This window comes from Oryctolagus cuniculus, chromosome 1, assembly GCF_051225735.1.
Source record: "Oryctolagus cuniculus isolate XC-2025 breed Fujian yellow rabbit chromosome 1, ASM5122573v1, whole genome shotgun sequence".
Classification (NCBI taxonomy): domain Eukaryota; kingdom Metazoa; phylum Chordata; class Mammalia; order Lagomorpha; family Leporidae; genus Oryctolagus; species Oryctolagus cuniculus.
In genome coordinates this window covers 166154636-166173149 of record NC_142867.1, presented here as the reverse complement: position 1 = coordinate 166173149, position 18514 = coordinate 166154636, and the positions used below count along the sequence as shown (strand labels likewise).

General features: G+C 42.4%; 1 protein-coding gene across 5 annotated transcripts in view; it reads left to right on the top strand.

Moving 5' to 3' along the window:
- The window catches only part of GLIS3 (GLIS family zinc finger 3), a 500527-nt gene that overhangs the window by 465128 nt on the left and 16885 nt on the right, over positions 1–18514 (top strand). For all 5 annotated transcript variants that reach the window (XM_089337316.1, XM_051858255.3, XM_070051535.2 and 2 more), the window contains one exon: positions 5521–5696. In XM_089337316.1, coding sequence (XP_089193442.1) covers positions 5521–5696 — 176 coding nt within the window. The remainder of the gene's footprint in view (positions 1–5520; positions 5697–18514) is intronic.

Below are 18514 nucleotides of genomic sequence, written 5' to 3'. Positions count from 1 at the left end.
TTGGTCTGTACTCAGTAAGTGTCTCTTGAGCAAATAAATAAATGTGATCTATACTTTTCAATCCCCAGTGGGAACTGAGGTGGTCTTTATTTTATACTTGAAATCAGGGCTGGCCGAGGCTAGGGAATTTATTCAAGATTACCCAGCTAGTCAGAGACAGAGCCAGGATCCAAAACCAAGTAGGTCCAACTTCTGGACCCTCTCTCTCCTACTTTGTCCATCTGCTTCTCCTACCATTAACACTTGTCCTGCACATGAACCAACAGTGTCCATGTCTCACTTGACACCTACTGTTCTGTGAAACAGTCTACAGTTGAGTAGTGTTTTATTATTATTATTTGACAGGTAGAGTTATGGACAGTGAGAGAGAGAGACAGAGAGAAAGATCTTCCTTCCGTTGGTTCACTCCCCAAATGGCTGCTACGGCCAGTGCTGCACCACGATGATCCAAAGCCAGGAGCCAGGTGCTTCTTCCTGGTCTCCCATGCAGGTGGGCCAAGCAGGCCCAAGCACTTGGGCCATCCTCCACTGCCCTCCCAGGCCACAGCAGAGAGCTGGACTGGAAGAGGAACAGCCGGGACTAGAACCGGCGCCCATATGGGATGCCCGTGCCACAGGCGGAGGATTAACCAAGTGAGCCACGGTGCCAGCCAAGTAGTGCCCAAGAGGAAAGATGACCAGTTTGATTGTAGTCCACCTCACAGCAGAGTTGGAGCTGGATGACAGCAGAGGTTTCAGGGCAGGGAAAGCAGGGGAGGATGATGCCTCCCTGGGTGACCACCAGGACCAAGTAAATACCACCCCCGTCAGCCATTTGTTAAGGTATGGATAATTAAATATTTGCAGAAACTTTTAAATTCTCTCCCCTAGAGAGAGTCGTTCATGAGTCTTGAAAACCTGTCCCTCCACCCCCTTTTTTGTTTTCTTGGCCAGCCATTACACATGCTAGGTTATATAAACTCTTCCCCTAAATTCATGGAAATGGTTGACTCAGTTCTCTGGTTTGCTTTTGTGTGATGTGTTTCTGGTAAGCATTGATTTTTCTTTTTGTCCTAGTCTGTGATGTGCCTGTTTACATAGCAATCATCTATTTCAAAGAAGTATAAAAGGCTTAAGTGGAGACTAGTAAGCTATGTGGAATGAAATCTCTGAAATGCCAATTTGAGATCCGAAGCTGGGGGACAGGGTTAGACCTTAAAAGGATCTCAGATGGTCTCTCATAGACACATGGCAGCTCAGATTGAGTTAGAGTGACGTCACATTGGTCTGATGTTATTGGGGAGAGATGCTATAGGAGATAAATTGTAAACAATTACACTCTGTCTTTGAACTGAAATTTTTTGTATTTTGCCATAAAAACTGTTAATTCACTTTTAATTTTGTAGAAATCTCACCTGACTTTGGGCAGAATATTCACAGCGTATTTGTTTCGATGTGTGTATGTGTAGGTATGTAGGTAAGAATACTTAGAAAATGTCATTCTGAGACCCTGACTCTACCCACAACAGTCCCAAGAAAGGTTTCTATTGCCTGCTGAGCTTCTCTTTTAGCATGCATGTTTTCTGTTTGTTGTTAGCTGTGTCGTGAGTTCTTTGGGCTTTTTAAATCACTTTTCTGGCATCTTCCTTGCTGTGAGTTGTCAGTGTTTTTGGAAGTTCCCTTATGGCCTCTAACAGCAAACTCTTTCACCTTCACGTCTCTCCTCCAATTTTAATTCACTAGATCTACTCTTCTATGAGTCTGTTCACAAGTAACCAACTTTGTGAAAATTAAATTTGAATTAACAGAGGTGAGAAATGAATGAATGAATGAATGAAATGAAACATAATGTTTCTAGGCAGTTGCAAAATTAATTCTCCTGCCTGTACTTCAAAATCAATCCTATTTACACACTCCTTACAGTAGCCTTTCTAGTGATGAATTCTTATTTATTTCCTTGTTTCTATATTTGTCTTGCTAATCATGATCTCTTCTTGTCACTTTTCACTTTCCTGTAAGTGTAAAAGTTTTTTGTTCTAATTCCTTTTCCAAATCAAAGTCTGCTTTAAGAACACATTTATTTCATGTAAAATCATTTATGTTTAATCATTTACTTCATATGGAGTAAAATACTATGTTTCAAAATTATATTAACTTTATACCATATAATTCATTTTTGAATACATGGAGAAAAATATAGTATGAATTAGAGCAAAATGTACAGTCTGTTGAAGGCATAATATTTTATTCTCCTGGGTCTCCAAGATACCAGTGCTAAAATCTGGGTATTTGTGTCTAATTTTTTTCTGTACTCAGTGTTATCATGATAATGAGTGAAACTTGATAACCAAGAAAGCATGACCAGGGATGGGAAATTCCATGAATGAATAGATAAGAATGATTTGTAATTAGCATATAATTATATAGAATAGTGTGTGTGTGTGTGTGTGTGTGTGTATACAGAGGCTAATGGATATGGAATCAGAATTATAGATGACTCCTGAAATGCTCAAATGAATTATCCTTTTGGTTGGCTGAGTGTGCTCCCTTTTTAAAGCTATTAATCATAGCCGGCGCCATGGCTCACGTGGCTAATCCTCTGCCTGCGGCGCCGGCACCCAGGGTTCTAGTCCTGGTTGGGGCACCGGATTCTGTCCTGGTTGCTCCTCTTCCAGTCCAGCTCTCTGCTGTGGCCCGGGAAGGCAGTGGAGGATGGCCCAAGTGCTTGGGCCCTGCACCAGCATGGGAGACCAGGAGGAAGCACCTGGCTCCTGGCTTTGGATTGGCACAGTACGCTGGCCGTGGCGGCCATTAGGGGAGTGAACCAATGGAAAGGAAGACCTTTCTCTCTGTCTCTCTCTCTCTCACTGTCTAGCTCTGCCTGTCAAAAAAAAAAAAAAAAGCTATTAATCATAATTTACCTGTTGACTATGGCACTCCAAATTATAAACATATGAGGTTTTATATTGATAAAAATCTTTGCTTCTTTCCCCTTCTGCATCTACCTTCTCTGTTTGCTGTTAATCACACCCATGTTCATGAATCACATTTACTTGCTTGGGAGTGAGGGATTGTGAACCAAAATAATTCTCTTCCATCAGAAGATTCTATAAGGCTCATACTTCCCAAATACTGCTGTCTTGCCCAACCATACACAGCAGAAAGAGGTACCAGAAGAAAAGCTCTGAAAACCATGTAGAGCCTCTTGGATCTGTTATTCCCAAATGAGGAAATAGAATTAGTGAGCCAATCCAAGGATCTTGCTCCTTTGCCTATAAAACAAAATTGAGACAACAGTGATGACTGTTGAGTAATGACAAAGGTTGCCTTGCAGTTTAAATTCTCCCTCCATGGGGACATGTAAGAACCAGGGAATTCAGAGGTTGGATTGTACTCTGGACTTTCTGTAGTCCTTTTTTTTAAGATTTATTTATTTATTTGAAAGTCAGAGTTACACAGATAAGGAGAAGCAGAGAGAGAGAGAGAGGTGTCTCCATCTGATTTTTTACTCCTCAATTGGCTGCAATGACCAGAGCTGTGCTGATCCAAAGCCAGGAGCAAGGAGCTTGTTTTGGGTCTCCCATGCGGGTGCAGGGACCCGAGGACTTGGGCCATCTTCTACTGCTTTCCCAGGCCATATCAGGGAGCTGGATTAGAAGTGGAGCAGCTGGGACTCGAAGTGGCATCCATATGGGATGCTGGCACTGCAGGCGGTGGCCTTACCTGCTGCACCACAGTGCCGGCCCCTCTCTATTTCCAAAGTCTGTGTTTCCTCATCTCCTCTCACAATCTCAGAGTGACTTGTGAGACACGTTGGCGATGTATTCCCCCAACAGTCACCTCCATGTGAGTCACCCTGGTGTACACACTTCACTACACATTCTCAGGCCAGAACCACAGTTCCCTTGCTGTGTTTCTCGAAAGGCCGGCCATTCAACACGTCTTTTCAGGATAATTCTGTTGAAGAGAGAAATCCTTGGAATATGTCTATTTACCTAGCATGGGGCACTCGTTTACTGTTCTCTTCCAGCAGAGTAAAAATGTAAATGACCAATTAACCAGGCTTCCTCACCCGGCTTGGTTGTTAAGTGTTCCCTGACCCCCTCTTGGTTCCAAACCACCTTATTACATAACTCACCACACTGTTGGTGGAAGGGACAGGTAAGAAGAACATGAGTTTTTTATCCCAAGCTTTCTCACTGCAGCAACACGAATGGACATATTCTTATTAGCTATTCTGGTTCAGAATGTTTCACATTTCCTTATAAACTTGACTGGTGCATCTTCCCTTTTTATCATCTATGGCTCTACACAAAAGCCCAGCCAAGTGAAGTTCTTTGTTCCTGTGAAACAAGTGGTGTAAACAGATGGTAGCCTATACATGTTAGTGCAAAGCAAATCCTATTTTCTATGCAATGTAAGAAACAGCAGACTGGAAGTTTTCACTTTAATAGATCTTTGGTGTGGGGTTCAGGGAGGGGAGACTAAACAATCCACTGTTAATCTAGTGTCTTTGGAATTATTTTGCTAAATCAATCCCCTGTTCCTTTCTCTGCCACACCTGTGCCAGTCCCTTACCTATCTGGCAAATTGGGTATTAATTTGGTACTCAGTGGACTTGGCTCAACTTTTATATTGTTCTTCCAAATATGTGTTCCCTTCAATGTCAAAATGTAAAAACCATCATTTTAAACCTACTGAATTGGTTCCTACCAATTCTCCCTTCTAATCAGCAGATCAGTGTATAGTCATTTAGTTTGTATCCCAGGTTACTTGATGATGTCACCTTCTTTAAACAGCAGTGTGTTCCCCCCTCCCCCAAGAAACTACCACGTCTCCATGCGATTGGCACACGTGACTACAAAAGATGTTCTATGTTTGGTTCTTACTTCACCCTCAAAAATATTCTTTGCCAAGTACAGAACCCATGCAGATCTCTTGAGATCTGGGTTTAAAACCACCCTTGACCTTTGAAGTTTAGGTTCATTTATTCTTGGCAGAATAAAATGTATTGTTTAGAGAGAATGGGATTTGAGAGGCTCGTAATAGAGACTTGTAACACTTCTTGGACCTCAGATATGTCTTACAAAACAAAATGTTTATGAGCTAAGTGTAAATGATTCAGCAACATACGGATCAAATTTCCCCCTAAAATGCACACGGATTTAAAAATTAGCAGGAAAAAAAATGGCCTGGTAAAAATGTGCTTTGAATTGTACCAAACCCAGAAAGTTTGAAATGTAGTTTAAGAAGCCTAACAAACCCAAACTGTGCCTAGTTTTCCCTTTGTGGGTCGCTTTTATTCCCTCAGTATCTGAGTTGGGAATCCAGCGATCAGAAGTGGGAGAGAAAAGTCCTGAAGGGTTTTTTGGTTTTGTGTTTTTTTGTTTTGTTGTTGTTGTTGTTGTTGTTCTGCTCTGTTTTGCTTTGTTTTTAAGCAGCTTGTGTCACACCCCTGTGCAGCCAGAATGGGAAGTTAGGATTTGGCTTCAGAGTTGCCCTTGGTGCCTCATGTTGCCTTCTGTGTGGCTGTTTTCTCAGGTTCGCACCTTCTGCTCCATCTCCTCACCACATCAGCCCCCGGAGAGTCCCGGCTCCTTCGTCAATACTGCAGAGAGCACAGCCTCCCCTCACCCAGCAGACATCAGGTGCGCACCTGAAGTCCTATCAGCCAGAAACCAACTCTTCCTTTCAGCCCAATGGCATCCACGTCCATGGTAAGCAGGGAGCTGGCAGCCCCTGGAGTCCTGTTGTGCTGTTGCTTTCAGTCAAGTGTCTTAGTTACCACTTGTGGATTTCAGATGTTCTGTTACGTATCAGACTTGGGCTTTTGATTCTCCTCTAAAATTTCACACTTAATATGCATGAAATCCAATAATAGTTTCCTGGCGTGGACCCTGGGATGGGATGACTTATGACACCCAAACTGGTCAGCACAAGGCAATGACCCCTTCACACCCAGTGCTCTTACACCTCACAGACAGGCCCTAGCAACAGCATCTCATTTCTAAACAATAAACAGCCCATGGAAGAGGATGCCATGGGAGTCCTTGGGCCCATGCGTGCCTTCTCCCTCCTAGTTCTTGCTCCCATTCCCACATGCCGGATCCTTGTGTGTCTTTCAAGGCGCAGATGAAGGGACACCTCCTCCCTGGAGCCTCTCCTGATCCCCCCCACTGAGGTGATGTCTCCAGGCTCTAAACTGATTGCACAGCACCGGCATCCTCACTTTACCTTGTGTGTACTTACCTGTGAGCGAAATGCCTTCTCACTGGTAATTGTAATCTTATTTCTGAAATCAGCTTCCTGCTCCATTGTCATTTATCTTGGAGAACCTAATACAAGTCTGCACATGTAGTAGAAATACTCAGGGAGTGCATAAGGAATTTAAGGAGGTGGGGCAATGAGATATCTCAGTAGTTTCAAAATGGAGACATCTTGTATTTAAGAAGAAATATCATAGGGAGCTAAGTCTGAATTAATTTCCTTTCTTTATTTAAACCTGTTTTGCCAATTCAGACACAAAGCTTGGTGAACTTCCATAGAAAGATGAACTGACAGATCTGCAAACTCGCATCATCTTTTACTTTCTGGAGCAGCCAGGCCTTCTGCTATAAGCAAACGAGACACTGTCCATTTAAACCAGGTGTTTCAACTTCTTCTGAAAAACATGAGTGTCTTCTGTCTGCCTCTTACCAAAAATTTACTCCATAGGAGTTATTAGTTGGATTTAATAGATGGTGTCCCCTAACAATTCTAAATCAGTATTTAAACTGAATGTGAAGAAGTATGAGAAATTATTGAAGATGGACAAACCAAGCTGTGCTGAGGCGTTAAGCTTGGAGAACATCCAAGTAGGGGCCGGAGCAGCCAATAGGAGGTAACAGAAGGACACTGACCAGGTTTAAGAAGGAAAAGACTTTGAAAAGCTACTGGCTGTGGATTGAAGTTCCATCCATCTCCTCCTCTCCCTACTTCCCGCCTGTAACCACACAAAACCGTTTCTTCCCCAAAAAATATAGATCTCCTCCATTATTCAGGCCTTTGGTAATTTTTACCTTGTTTTGTCTGTAAGTTTTTTCCCAAGCTTCAGTTACATGTTTATTCAACCAAGAAATATTTCTTGATTGCCCAGTTGCAAAAAAGAAAAGCAACAAGTATGTAGAAAAGACAGTCCTTTTCCCACTGAGGGGAGCTCCCAGATCAGTGGAGGGCTTGCCTAATGTGTGAGAGACCCAAGTCCCTGTGCTGTGAGGCCACCTGCACCCTGCCACTCAGGAAGATTGACATGGAATGCAGAGTAGGTCACTGATTGTAAGACATAATTTTTTTTTTTACTTTCACATTTTAACACTGCTGAAATCTGGACATAACTCACAGTCAGTGGCATTGTATAATTGGCAGTGATTTTTCTTTCTGGAGCTATGTAGAATAATGGAGCGTTTCACAGTCAATGGTGTCATAGTTCCAACGAAGTGAAGTATAACGTGCTTTGATTTCAACTAGGAAGCGCATTTCCAAAAATTTAAAAATTAACCTATGTGTAGAAAAAAAGAATTGGACAGAAATTCTCCAAAGTATGAACAGGCTTTGTGTTGGAGTTGTAGGATAATGGGTGATTCCTTCTTTTTTCTGCTTTCTAAGGACATTTTTTTAGAGGGGTTTTGGAATTAGGCCCATCTGAATGGTAATATCAGGCTTGTCTGAATTGTGCGACTCTACACAAATTACTTAGTCTCAGTTCAGGTTCATTAAGTGGGGAAAGTCTCATCTACCTTCTGTCATCCCTTGTTAGGAGAATTTGACAAGAAAAGCACCTGGCACAGAGTAGGAGCTGAACTACTGACGCTGTACCTTCTACTCCCTTCCTTTTCCTTTGTGAATTAGGGTAGTGGTTATAGCCCTAGGGCGAGCATAATACCTGGTGCAAAGTAGACATTTAATAAATATTACTGAACTAGTGATTGACACTCTCTCATTCAACAAGTGAACAATGAAATGAGGGGACACAGAAAATGGAATCTCCCCGTCCATTGTGCCCTGCCTGGCGGCACAGTACTCTTTTTTTCCACATTTCCTTTTTTTGAGATAAAAACTGAATATGTGTCAACTTGGAGTTGTTGGGTTTATTTTTTAACTTTTCCTTTTTAATTGTTAATGCTTCCCATGACCATTGAGAAACTGCTTGCATCAGCCCTAAAAATAAGTTCAGGATATGGTTGGGCAAATTGGGAAATTGTGACTTTTCTCCAGGAACATGGGCAAGAAGCTGCTGAGATGACTTTGCAGAGGGAATGCCCATGTATCAGCCTCTGGACATCTGCTAGGAATTAAAGGGTAGGGACCCAAATACAGCCTTACTGCCTCCTTTAAGCATTTTTCTGGAAGTATTATCCTGGAGCTTTCTGGTCACAAGGGTTTCTCATTAACTACTCTTAAGGACAAAATTCATCTACTATTTTTTAAGTGAATGTTGGAGCTTTGGGAGTGAAAGGAAACTTTCTTAATGCATTGCGTTTGTTGATTGTACCTTTTCAGATTTTGTTGGATGAGTTTGCTGCGTGGAGTTATGCAGCATCCTGGTGACAGGGAACGTCATCCCCTAATAAAATTCAATTTTTAAAGCCCCAAGCAGTGTCAGGGTTTCTAACATGATAGCTACAGTGAGTGAGTATTCCCTCTTTCAAGAAGTCTATGGCTTTAATGAGCATCGTTGCCCCAGTATCCGTTGTACTCCTTGCAGTAGGCAGAGGTCAGGGAGAAATGTCCTTACTGTATTTCTAGAGATGGGATCTGAGACCTATAAGAATATGAAGTGTCTAAACATATCTACTTTGCTAGAATAGCCACAGCCAGTTCAGCAAGAGGTTCATATTCCCAAGCTATATTCTTTTTTTTTTTTTTTTTTTTTTTGACAGGCAGAGTTAGTGAAAGAGAAAGAGACAGAAAGGTCTTCCTTTGCCTTTGGTTCACCCCCCAAATGGCCACCATGGCCAGTGCGCTACAGCTGGTGCACTGCACCGATCTGAAGCCAGGAGCCAGGTGCTTCCTCCTGGTCTCCCATGCCGGTGCAGGGCCCAAGCACTTGGGCCATCCTCCACTGCCTTCCCGGGCCACAGCAGAGAGCCAGACTGGAAGAGGAGCAACCGGGACAGAATCTGGCGCCCCAACCAGGACTAGAACCCTGGGTGCCGGTGCCACAGGCAGAGGATTAGCCAAGTGAGCTGCGGCGCCGGCCGAGCTATATTTTTTTTTTTATTATTTTTTTTTTTATTTTTATTTTTTGACAGGCAGAGTGGACAGTGAGAGAGAGAGAGACAGAGAGAAAGGTCTTCCTTTGCCGTTGGTTCACCCTCCAATGGCTGCCGCGGCTGGCGCACCACACCAATCCAAAGGCAGGAGCCAGGTGCTTCTCCTGGTCTCCCATGGAGTGCAGGGCCCAAGCACTTGGGCCATCCTCCACTGCACACCCGGGCCATAGCAGAGAGCTGGCCTGGAAGAGGGGCAACCAGGACAGAATCCAGCGCCCCAACCGGGACTAGAACCTGGTGTGCCGGCGCCGCAAGGCGGAGGATTAGCCTAGTGAGCCGCAGCGCCCGCCCTGAGCTATATTCTTAATCAGCTTATTTCTAAGTCAAAGGCACACTGAAATGAAAAAATAGATCTCAGAAGGACTTTGGTCTTTTTTTTTTTTTTTTTAAGATTTGTTTTGTTTATTTGAAAGACCGAGTTACAGAGAGAAAGAAAAAGGGAGAGAGAGTCTTCCATCTGCTAGTTCACTCCCCAGATGGCCGCAATGGCCGAAGCTGTGCCAATCTGAAGCCAGGAGCCAGGAGCTTCTTCCAGGTTTTGTTATGGTATTAATGGGTAATTTCTCTTAAAATACCCTGTTCACTCAAGGTAGTTAGAGTGTTCTTGGCATTGCTAAACCAGCATGTTCACAATTTTCTTGGTTCCAGACCCATAAAGGAGAAGCCAAATTGAGTTCAGGAAGTTTTGACTGGTCAGGCAAATCTGAATGTCATTCAATCCATGCACTATAGTACCAGTAGTAGTAGAAGATAAAAAAGGCACCCAGTTTATCCACAGGAAGATGTCACAGGAAGGTATTAAAGATAAATGGTTCATTGGGAAGCTCAAATGGGAGAAACCGGGCAGAGCAGAAACAAAGGCTACAAACGACAGTGTGGTATACACAGGGAGAAGAACCGAAGGGAGATTGTGTGTGGGAGGATGCATAGGTTAACATGTGGCACAAAGCAAAGGATGCTGGAGAACTAGTAAGATTGGTTCACAAAGGATTTTATGCCCTGGTCAGTGTAATACAATGAATGAACAAGTCAGCCTAGCATTTTAGGAAAGAGTGCTACATGGAGAATGGAATAAGAGAGGTAGAATTATTAAGCTGTCAACTATGAGCAGGATGGCGGGCTGCATATATGGAATAACCAGGCATCAACAACTTGAACAGAGAGTCCATTTCACTCAGATGCAATTGGCAAATAGGGGGATGATTTTGGAGTAATATGGAATGGTGCTCGTTCACGAACAGCCTTTCCTAGGTAAAGAGCTGGAATCACAAAAAAGGAAGAAAATGAAGAAATCCCCACCCTAGCTGCTACATAGGCACCAGCCCTTTCTACCCTACTTTAATACCATTTCAAGGGAGTATAACCCCTAAGGCTCCCTCCCCAGAGAGGTGCACACCCAACCTTTCATGGCCTTCAGCTAATGGCAGATCCCACTCCCTCCTGGGTGCTGCACTCTATTGTCATCTGCTGGTACCTGTAAACTAATATTTCCCATCAAAATTTTTTGTGTGCATTTTTAGTAACTACCCAGGAGCGGATAACCGCATTCAACTGGTTGGCCTGGCTGTCCAAAATCCCTCTTGACTATTTTGTTAATGCTGTAACAAAATAGGTTTCATAGATTTTGAGCTCTCTGTCCCAGTCCTAGTTTCCCAGAGACCCTGTTACTTTTTATATAGATTTATGCAGAGCACAAGACTTTTCAGGATTTATTTACTGCGTTATAGCAGCAACATCAATGTTCACTCTTCTTGCATAGTACAAGTCTAAAGAAACAGTGCTGAGTGGAGTAACAGCCCACAGAGCTGCCAGTGGCCAGGTCTCCTCCCATCTTTCTGCTTTGCTGTCTTGAACAAGAAATATTTCTGCTGGTCGCGATATGAATGCTAGCTTTCTCCACATCTTGTCCCAGAATCAGAGAGAGGAAGGTAAAGAAGGAAGAACAGGTGCACCTTTAGCTTAGTCACACAGCTACCCTTAGATACAAGAGACTGTTATAGTGCTTTGCCATGCTTAGCAAAACTGCAGTCCTGTTGTAACATTACTGGATAGGCACACTGCAGGGTCTGCCAAGCATTCTGGATGGTTTTCTAAAATTTTAACTGGAACTAGCACTTCCTACCTCTCAGACAGATTTATTTGGACCACCTCTTGGAAATTGATTGTAGAGTTTAGAAGTTTCTTTTGAGGGTTCTGCCCCATTTTCTGCCCCTCTCCTCCATTCTCTTAGCTGACTGTTCTTCCTCTACTTGCTGTCATTTTCACTCCTTGGAGTTTGCAGTTGCCAGCACACAGATTCCCATCATCCATGGCCCAGTTATTAGATTTCATTAGGAACACACCACAAGGCTCCCTCCTCAGCCTGGGCTGTTTGATACCAGTGAAACACAGTGGGAAATGGGAGGCTTCTCTGTTGGTCACTGCTCTTGTGGTTCTTAAGCTGTCTGTTCATGATTGAATGCATGCCCTGCCTACAGGCTCGGAAGAAGCAGGCCAGTCGGGTCCCGGACAATGGTGGCATTTTCTACCTCGGTATGGAGCTGTAAGCTTGTCAGCCCAGTTCAAATTGACTGCACCAGGGAACAAAGGGTTTCCAGCCACCAACAGGCTTCCAGGAACAAAACACCTTGTAAATGGCTTGTCCCACCAAAGAGCCAAAGCATCTTTCCAACTATAGAAAGCTCAGAACATTGCTATTCAGGTGAAAATGAGGTGACAGGTACAAGTTTAACCAACTTCTTCCTCTGTTGGTTGTTTACTCACAATGATTGAGCAATGGAACTTTCCAAGTTGAGTAAGGGTTACAGCCACGCCTGATCTCATCACTGGGGATTTATAGTGTTAAATCTTTAAAGGTTACTCTCTTAGAGGCAGATTTTAAAGACAATAAACATCCTCCACTCTACAGGAAATGTAGTAACAACCAAGTGCATATGTGAGGTTGTGAAATAATAATGAAGTAGTTAAGACTAGAAATTATATTGCATAGAACTTGCGTGTGTGTCACAACTTCTAGAAATCTCAGGAAGACAAATAGAACTGATTATAAGTCAACAGAGTATCAGACTTCACTGAGGAAGTGGTGACATATTCAGAAAAGAAATGATCCAGTGAGTGCACTTCATGCTATTCTGATGTGATCATCAGCAGTCATAATCAGGCATAATTTTCGATATCAGACATGAGGTTATTAATGCTTACATAGTACTAGAGATTGATGATTAGATTCAGAGAAATCCTTAATTACTGTCATATACTTAATTACCACGAAATTACCTTAAGAACAGTTTTACATAAGTAGTACTTGATAAATTCTGACAGTGTGCTAAGGCTAAAAAACAAAAGGTAAATTTCAAGTGCATATTTGGGGTGCTGTCAGCATTTCAACATGAAAGGTTTTGTGGGAAGGTTGTAAGATGGTCATCGAAACCAGAAACGCTGTTTGAATGATTGATTATAGAAATGACTGAACTGTGAAACATCTGCATGTGTAATTAAGCATATCATGCAGAAGCCAAAGCGCGTGCACACACACACACACACAGACAGAAGAAATGCACCAGATTAGTGTGCCTCGTTAGATAAACAAGGATATCAGGGTGATTGAATCAATTAACTGTCACTAAATTGTAAGTTTCCTTAGGATCAGGACTGTATCCTTCTAGATTGCCTTGTTCACAGTAGTGCTTAATAAGTTTGTTGAATAAATATGATTGAGTAGAAAGAAAAGAGAAGAAGAGGTGTCTTATTTGTGGCTTCCTAGACTAGAGGAGCCAACCCCTGGCAAAACTGTGACTTTACAGTCACGTTTCCAGGGCCCCTCTGTGTTCCCATCTGCCTGAGACCTCTCCCTAGAGGCAACAGAACAGTCTGCTGATCCACTCACACATCAAACTCAGTGCAGTACCATACCAATTCTCGTCCCTGTTTGCATTTTAAAGTGGATACCCCAGACAAAGCTGGTGCTGAGCGTCTAGCGGTGAAGCTGAGGGCAGTGGGAGCCTCATGCAGAAGGGATCTTGAAGCGTCCCTAGTGTCATCCCTAGTGCGTGTAGGTGCAAAACCCTTGCTTCTGAAAGCCTTTTCACCTTTCATTGTGTTTACAGACGCTAACTTACATACATACCCACTATGTGGTCGTATTGTAAGTGGCAAGTTCCAGAAGAGAAGGTGTGTCTTGTCCAAGGTGAACGTGGAGGAAGGGAAACAGTGAGATGTGGAGGAAACTAGAGAAAGGAGCATGGAGGCAGGCAGGTGGCAGAGCTGAAGTGGAATCTGGCGAACAAGCCGGTGTCATCCTGATTCTGGGTCTGTGCACTCAGCCGAGGGTGATAGGTCTCTTTTGTAGTTGTTACAAGAAGGAGAGAGAATGCCTAGACTATGGATGGTGCCCGGTTCATTAGAGCTATTGTAACTGCTCTTATTTTCCCACTGTGCACTAGGTACTAAGTGTTCTGAGTATGTACATGTAAGTCATTGAATCCTTAAAATAACATTAATAAAAATATTCATGCACCCTACCCTTGCAGGTAAGACAGAGGAAGAGATGTACTGCCTTGCCCCGAGTCCCAAACCTAGTGAGACTGAGAAGTGGTTTTATAAACCCAGTCTGACTCCAAAGCCTACCTTCGTTTTACTTTGTGATGGTGCTTCTAGATTTACTGCTATTGAAGTTTATAGTTACCTACTTGGGAAATATTTTTGTGTGAGAGTTATGTGTGGAATATAAAGAAGAGGTTCCTGGAAGGGTTAAAATCCTGCTGATAATGTGATTTCTATGATTTTTAAGACAAAGTGATTTCCCACCAACATGGTAGCTTGTCTCTGGACAACAGTAGCTGGAATTGTTCACTTCTTTCTGCATCAGGCGGTGTGATGAATGTCTACCCTTCCCTCTCTCATGACTCCCTAGGACAACCCCATGAAGAAGGCATTGTTCACTCCCATTCTACAGATGGGAAAGTGGAATCAGTACAACATTAAATAACTTGCTCAAGATTTCTTACTTTTGAAATGGAGAAGGTGGAAATTATACCCAAGACCTTCCGACTCCAGGTCATATTCTACATGTGCTGCTGCTGCTGTTGACAGGGTATTGTGTGTAGATAAGGAAGAGGGCCCTCTCTTGTTGCCTCCTGGAGGAATTACCCTAGAGAATGTGTGCGTGTGTGTGTGTGTGTGCGCGCGCGCGCGCGCATATCTTAGGTGCCATGTTTGCTCAAACAGTAATTTCTTATAGAAACCTCAGAAATCTCATTATTAAATCAACAAACCTGGGTCTCTGGGCTGTTAGCACAGTCCTTAAATATAGGTTGAGGGGGGCCGGCACCGTGGCTCACTTGACTAATCCTCCGCCTGTGGTGCCGGCATCCCATATGGGCGCCGGGTTCTAGTCCCGGCTGCTCCTCTTCCAGTCCAGCTCTCTGCTGTGGCCTGAGATAACAGTGGAGGATGGCCCAAGTGCTTGGGCTCCTGCACCTGGCTCCTGGCTTTGGATCGGCGCAGCGCCGGCCGTAGCGGCCATTTGGGGAGTGAACCAACAGAAGGAAAACCTTTCTCCCTGTCTCTCTCTTTCACTGTCTATAACTCTACCTGTCAAAATAAAAAAAATACAGATTGAAAATTACTGACTTGATGAATGTTATCTGTTCATTGTTTTAAAAGTTCTCACAGTACTTAAGCTTATAGTTCTAAGTTCCTTCCCAGCTTATGCTTCCCCAAGTTTCACTGCTCAGGTTAATGACTGTTTAGTAATCGTTGCGTGTTCTTATAGAACTTTTTCAATGTTTGTGGAAATGAAATGGATATGTGTACCTATATTTAAATGTGCATGTATATGTATCTATATGTATATCTACATGCTACATGTAAAAATAGTCATCATTCTGCACATTTGGCATCTTGTTTGATGACTTGGTTTTCATTTAGCTTAGCAAAATATATACTTCTGATTCCCAGGTCAGTATATATAGATCTACTCTGTTTTTAAAATTGTGTAGTACTCACAGGAATATGTTACCATTTCAAAAAAATTATTCTCCCAATAATGGACTTTTTATTTATTTATTTATTTTACCTTTTCTCACAGTGGTATATGAAATCACTGTATGTGTATATATAAGGGACTTCAAAAAGTTTGTGAAAAAATTGGATTAAAAGATAAAATCGGCTGGCGCCGTGGCTCACTAAGCTCCAGCACCCCAGGTTCTAGTCCCGGTTGGGGCGCCAGATTCTGTCCTGCTTGCTCCTCTTCCAGTCCAGCTCTCTGCTGTGGCCTGGGAAGGCAGTGGAGGATGGCCCAAGTCCTTGGGCCCTGCACCCCATAGGAGACCAGGAGGAAGCACCTGGCTCCTGGCTTTGGACTGGCGCAGTACGCCAGCTGTAGCAGCCATTTGGGGGGTGAACCAATGGAAGGAAGACCTTTCTCTCTCTCTCTCCCTCTCACTGTCTAACTCTTCCTGTCAAAAAAAAAAAAAAAAGATAAATTCATTTTGGTGCAAAAACTTTTGAAAATCATGCATGGTTTTTCATAGTACACATTTCTTATGAACTTTTTGAAGAACTCTCATATATGGATATGCCTTTATATACATACATATGAATCTCTTTACACACTTTCACAGGAAGTATTTCTAAAAGAGAAATTGTTAAGTTAATTGGTACATACATTTTCAGGTTGGATAAGTACTGCCACATCCTAGTATTTTTTAAAAAATGAAAGTTGTACTAATTTGGACTCTCACTAGCAGCACAGTATCACACCTGTTTCCTCACACTGAATGTGAACATTTTAATTGTTGCCAGTTTGTTTAGCCAAGATTGGTGACTTGTTTTAATGTTTCCTTTAGTTAGCACTGTGATTGACTATCTTATCATATTCTCACTCAACACTAAAGACAGTTTTTAATAATAATGAAGACTAAGTAAGAAGAGCTACAACTTGGGTTTTTATTGTCTTTGTTAAGTAGTTTGTCTGTTCTTTCACTCTGACAGTCATATTGTATTGCTTCCAGTATGCAGTTCATTTTCTTAATTGCAACTCAGAAATTTATTGAAGAGAAAGAAATATCCTGAAAAATCTCCATTACATTGACTATTAATGCTTCCCTGTCAGTTAACTTAAAAATACTTCTAGAAGTATATTTAATCAAAGTTATTATAGATTTAGTATTTGTCTTCTGTTGAGTTAGTAACAGAAACACAAATGTTCTGTCTTATGTGTGAATCTTGTGAGGTTTACTCTCTAGTGAAAGAATATCTTAAAATCCATTAAATATTTTTCTAATAGCTCTGTTTTAGGGGCTGTTCTGTTGGACTCTTCAGAGCTAAACATGTTAGTGACTGTCCTGTAATTCTTGTATTTTTAACGGGAATTTTCTGTGTGAATATGATAATAATTGATGATTTAAAAGAATAATTATAAATAGTTATTGGCACAGCTTTCTTAAAAATAAAGAGCAAAATACACATCATCAGCATATGAGTAATTGGTAGTATGGCCACTGTGTTAATCAAACAGAACAACAAGGATGATAAAACACTAGGACTGGCTTGATCTGTCTCCATTTAGATCATCCTGGCTCAACACCATATTGCAAAACAAACCCAGCTCCCTTAGAATTTCTTACTGGTTTACTTAAAATTGTGAGTGCTCTTTCTGATTACAGGAATTTGCCCCCACTAACCAGACTGTTCTGACTAACCCCTTCATTTCATTCTTTTGCAAGGTCTTAGAGAACAAGATCTTATAAGATGCAAACCTATTGAAGTAAAAACATTCAGGCATTTTTCTAGATCATTTAAGTGTGACCACTAACCCCTCCCTTTATACATTCCTTTACCAAGCCCAGCCTTATATCACACAACCCAAAGCAAGTTCTTAAATTCCCTTGTCATTGGGGCCTAATGACTGTGGGAGTTTGAATTAGCAAAGCAATTATACACAGTTCTTTGTACCTGTAGATCTGGGCTGATGCAGCATTTTTTACATGTGGGCATGGAATCATGTTGTCTGTTTGGTCCCTGTAGCACTTGGGACATCTTGGTGTACCTAATGCATACTTAAAAATCAGGAGTTTAAGGTGCAGTAGAGTGAGTTAAGCAGGAAAGAAAGCACCCTGTGTACCAGCCACAGTCATCAGAATAGGACCCTCACATGGCAGTGGGAGGACATCTGTCTGTCAGGAAAGGTGGAGCAGACAGGACAGATCACAAATGGGGTTGTCCACATTAGCAATTAGCATACACAAGGTCTAACAAGTTAAAAAGCCTAATTTCCCAATGGCCAGATGGAAGGAGTTGTCAGGGATTTGGGGATTCAGTAACATTTGTCAGGTTTCACAAGTACAGTGTCTACTCCAGCTCAAATCCGCTTATATAGATTTCTGTACTCTTTTATTTCCAGTTCAGATTTAATCTCCACATAACATTCTAGACCATAGATTTGGAGGAAGCCTTGGCTATGAGGCAGAGGTTCGGGGAAGCAATAATCAAGTCACTGAATCACTGGCAAGTGTGAGCGGGGCCCACTCTTAGGACAATGCTGGAAACTCGTGTCATCACAGACTTCAGAGAAGCCAGCAGTCATATCTTTAGTAGAAGAGTGGATGCGATGTGGAAATTTGGTTACAGCTGGACAGCAGAAGTCAAGGCCACAAGATCAGCATAGGGTCATCAGTGTGACCAAGATAATTGAGTCATTTGAATGAGGTCCATATTTTCACCTTAACCAAGACCTTACATAGGAGATAAAGTCACTAGAAGAGAGAGCCAGGCAAGCCATATTGATCCGTTCCCATGGAGGGTGAATTCCAAGGCCACAAAGTCATGGTAGATCTGTGATCACCACTTCATCTTCAAGAGCCACTAGGCCCAGTGTAAAGGACCAGGGACCAACCTAAGGGGCAATTTGCTCTGCTCCCCCAATTCAAGTTAAAGCTGAGCCGTTCTGTTTTTTCTAGTGGAGTTTTATTTGGAGAACATTTGGGTGTCTGTAAATCATCTAAGGATGCCCTAAGAGCCTCTCAAACTTTAGTTGAGTTTCAGCAGAGTGTAGGGTCTGCCATAGCACTCAGGAGTGTGTGGGTGCAGCATATCTACCCAGGTGGAGCTTTGGCTGGTGGCACCCACTTTTAGAATCATTGACTTCCAAGAGCACAAGGGGAAAAAAAAGAAATGTCACACTGTGTCCCATAAATATGTATAATTATTGTTAATAACATACT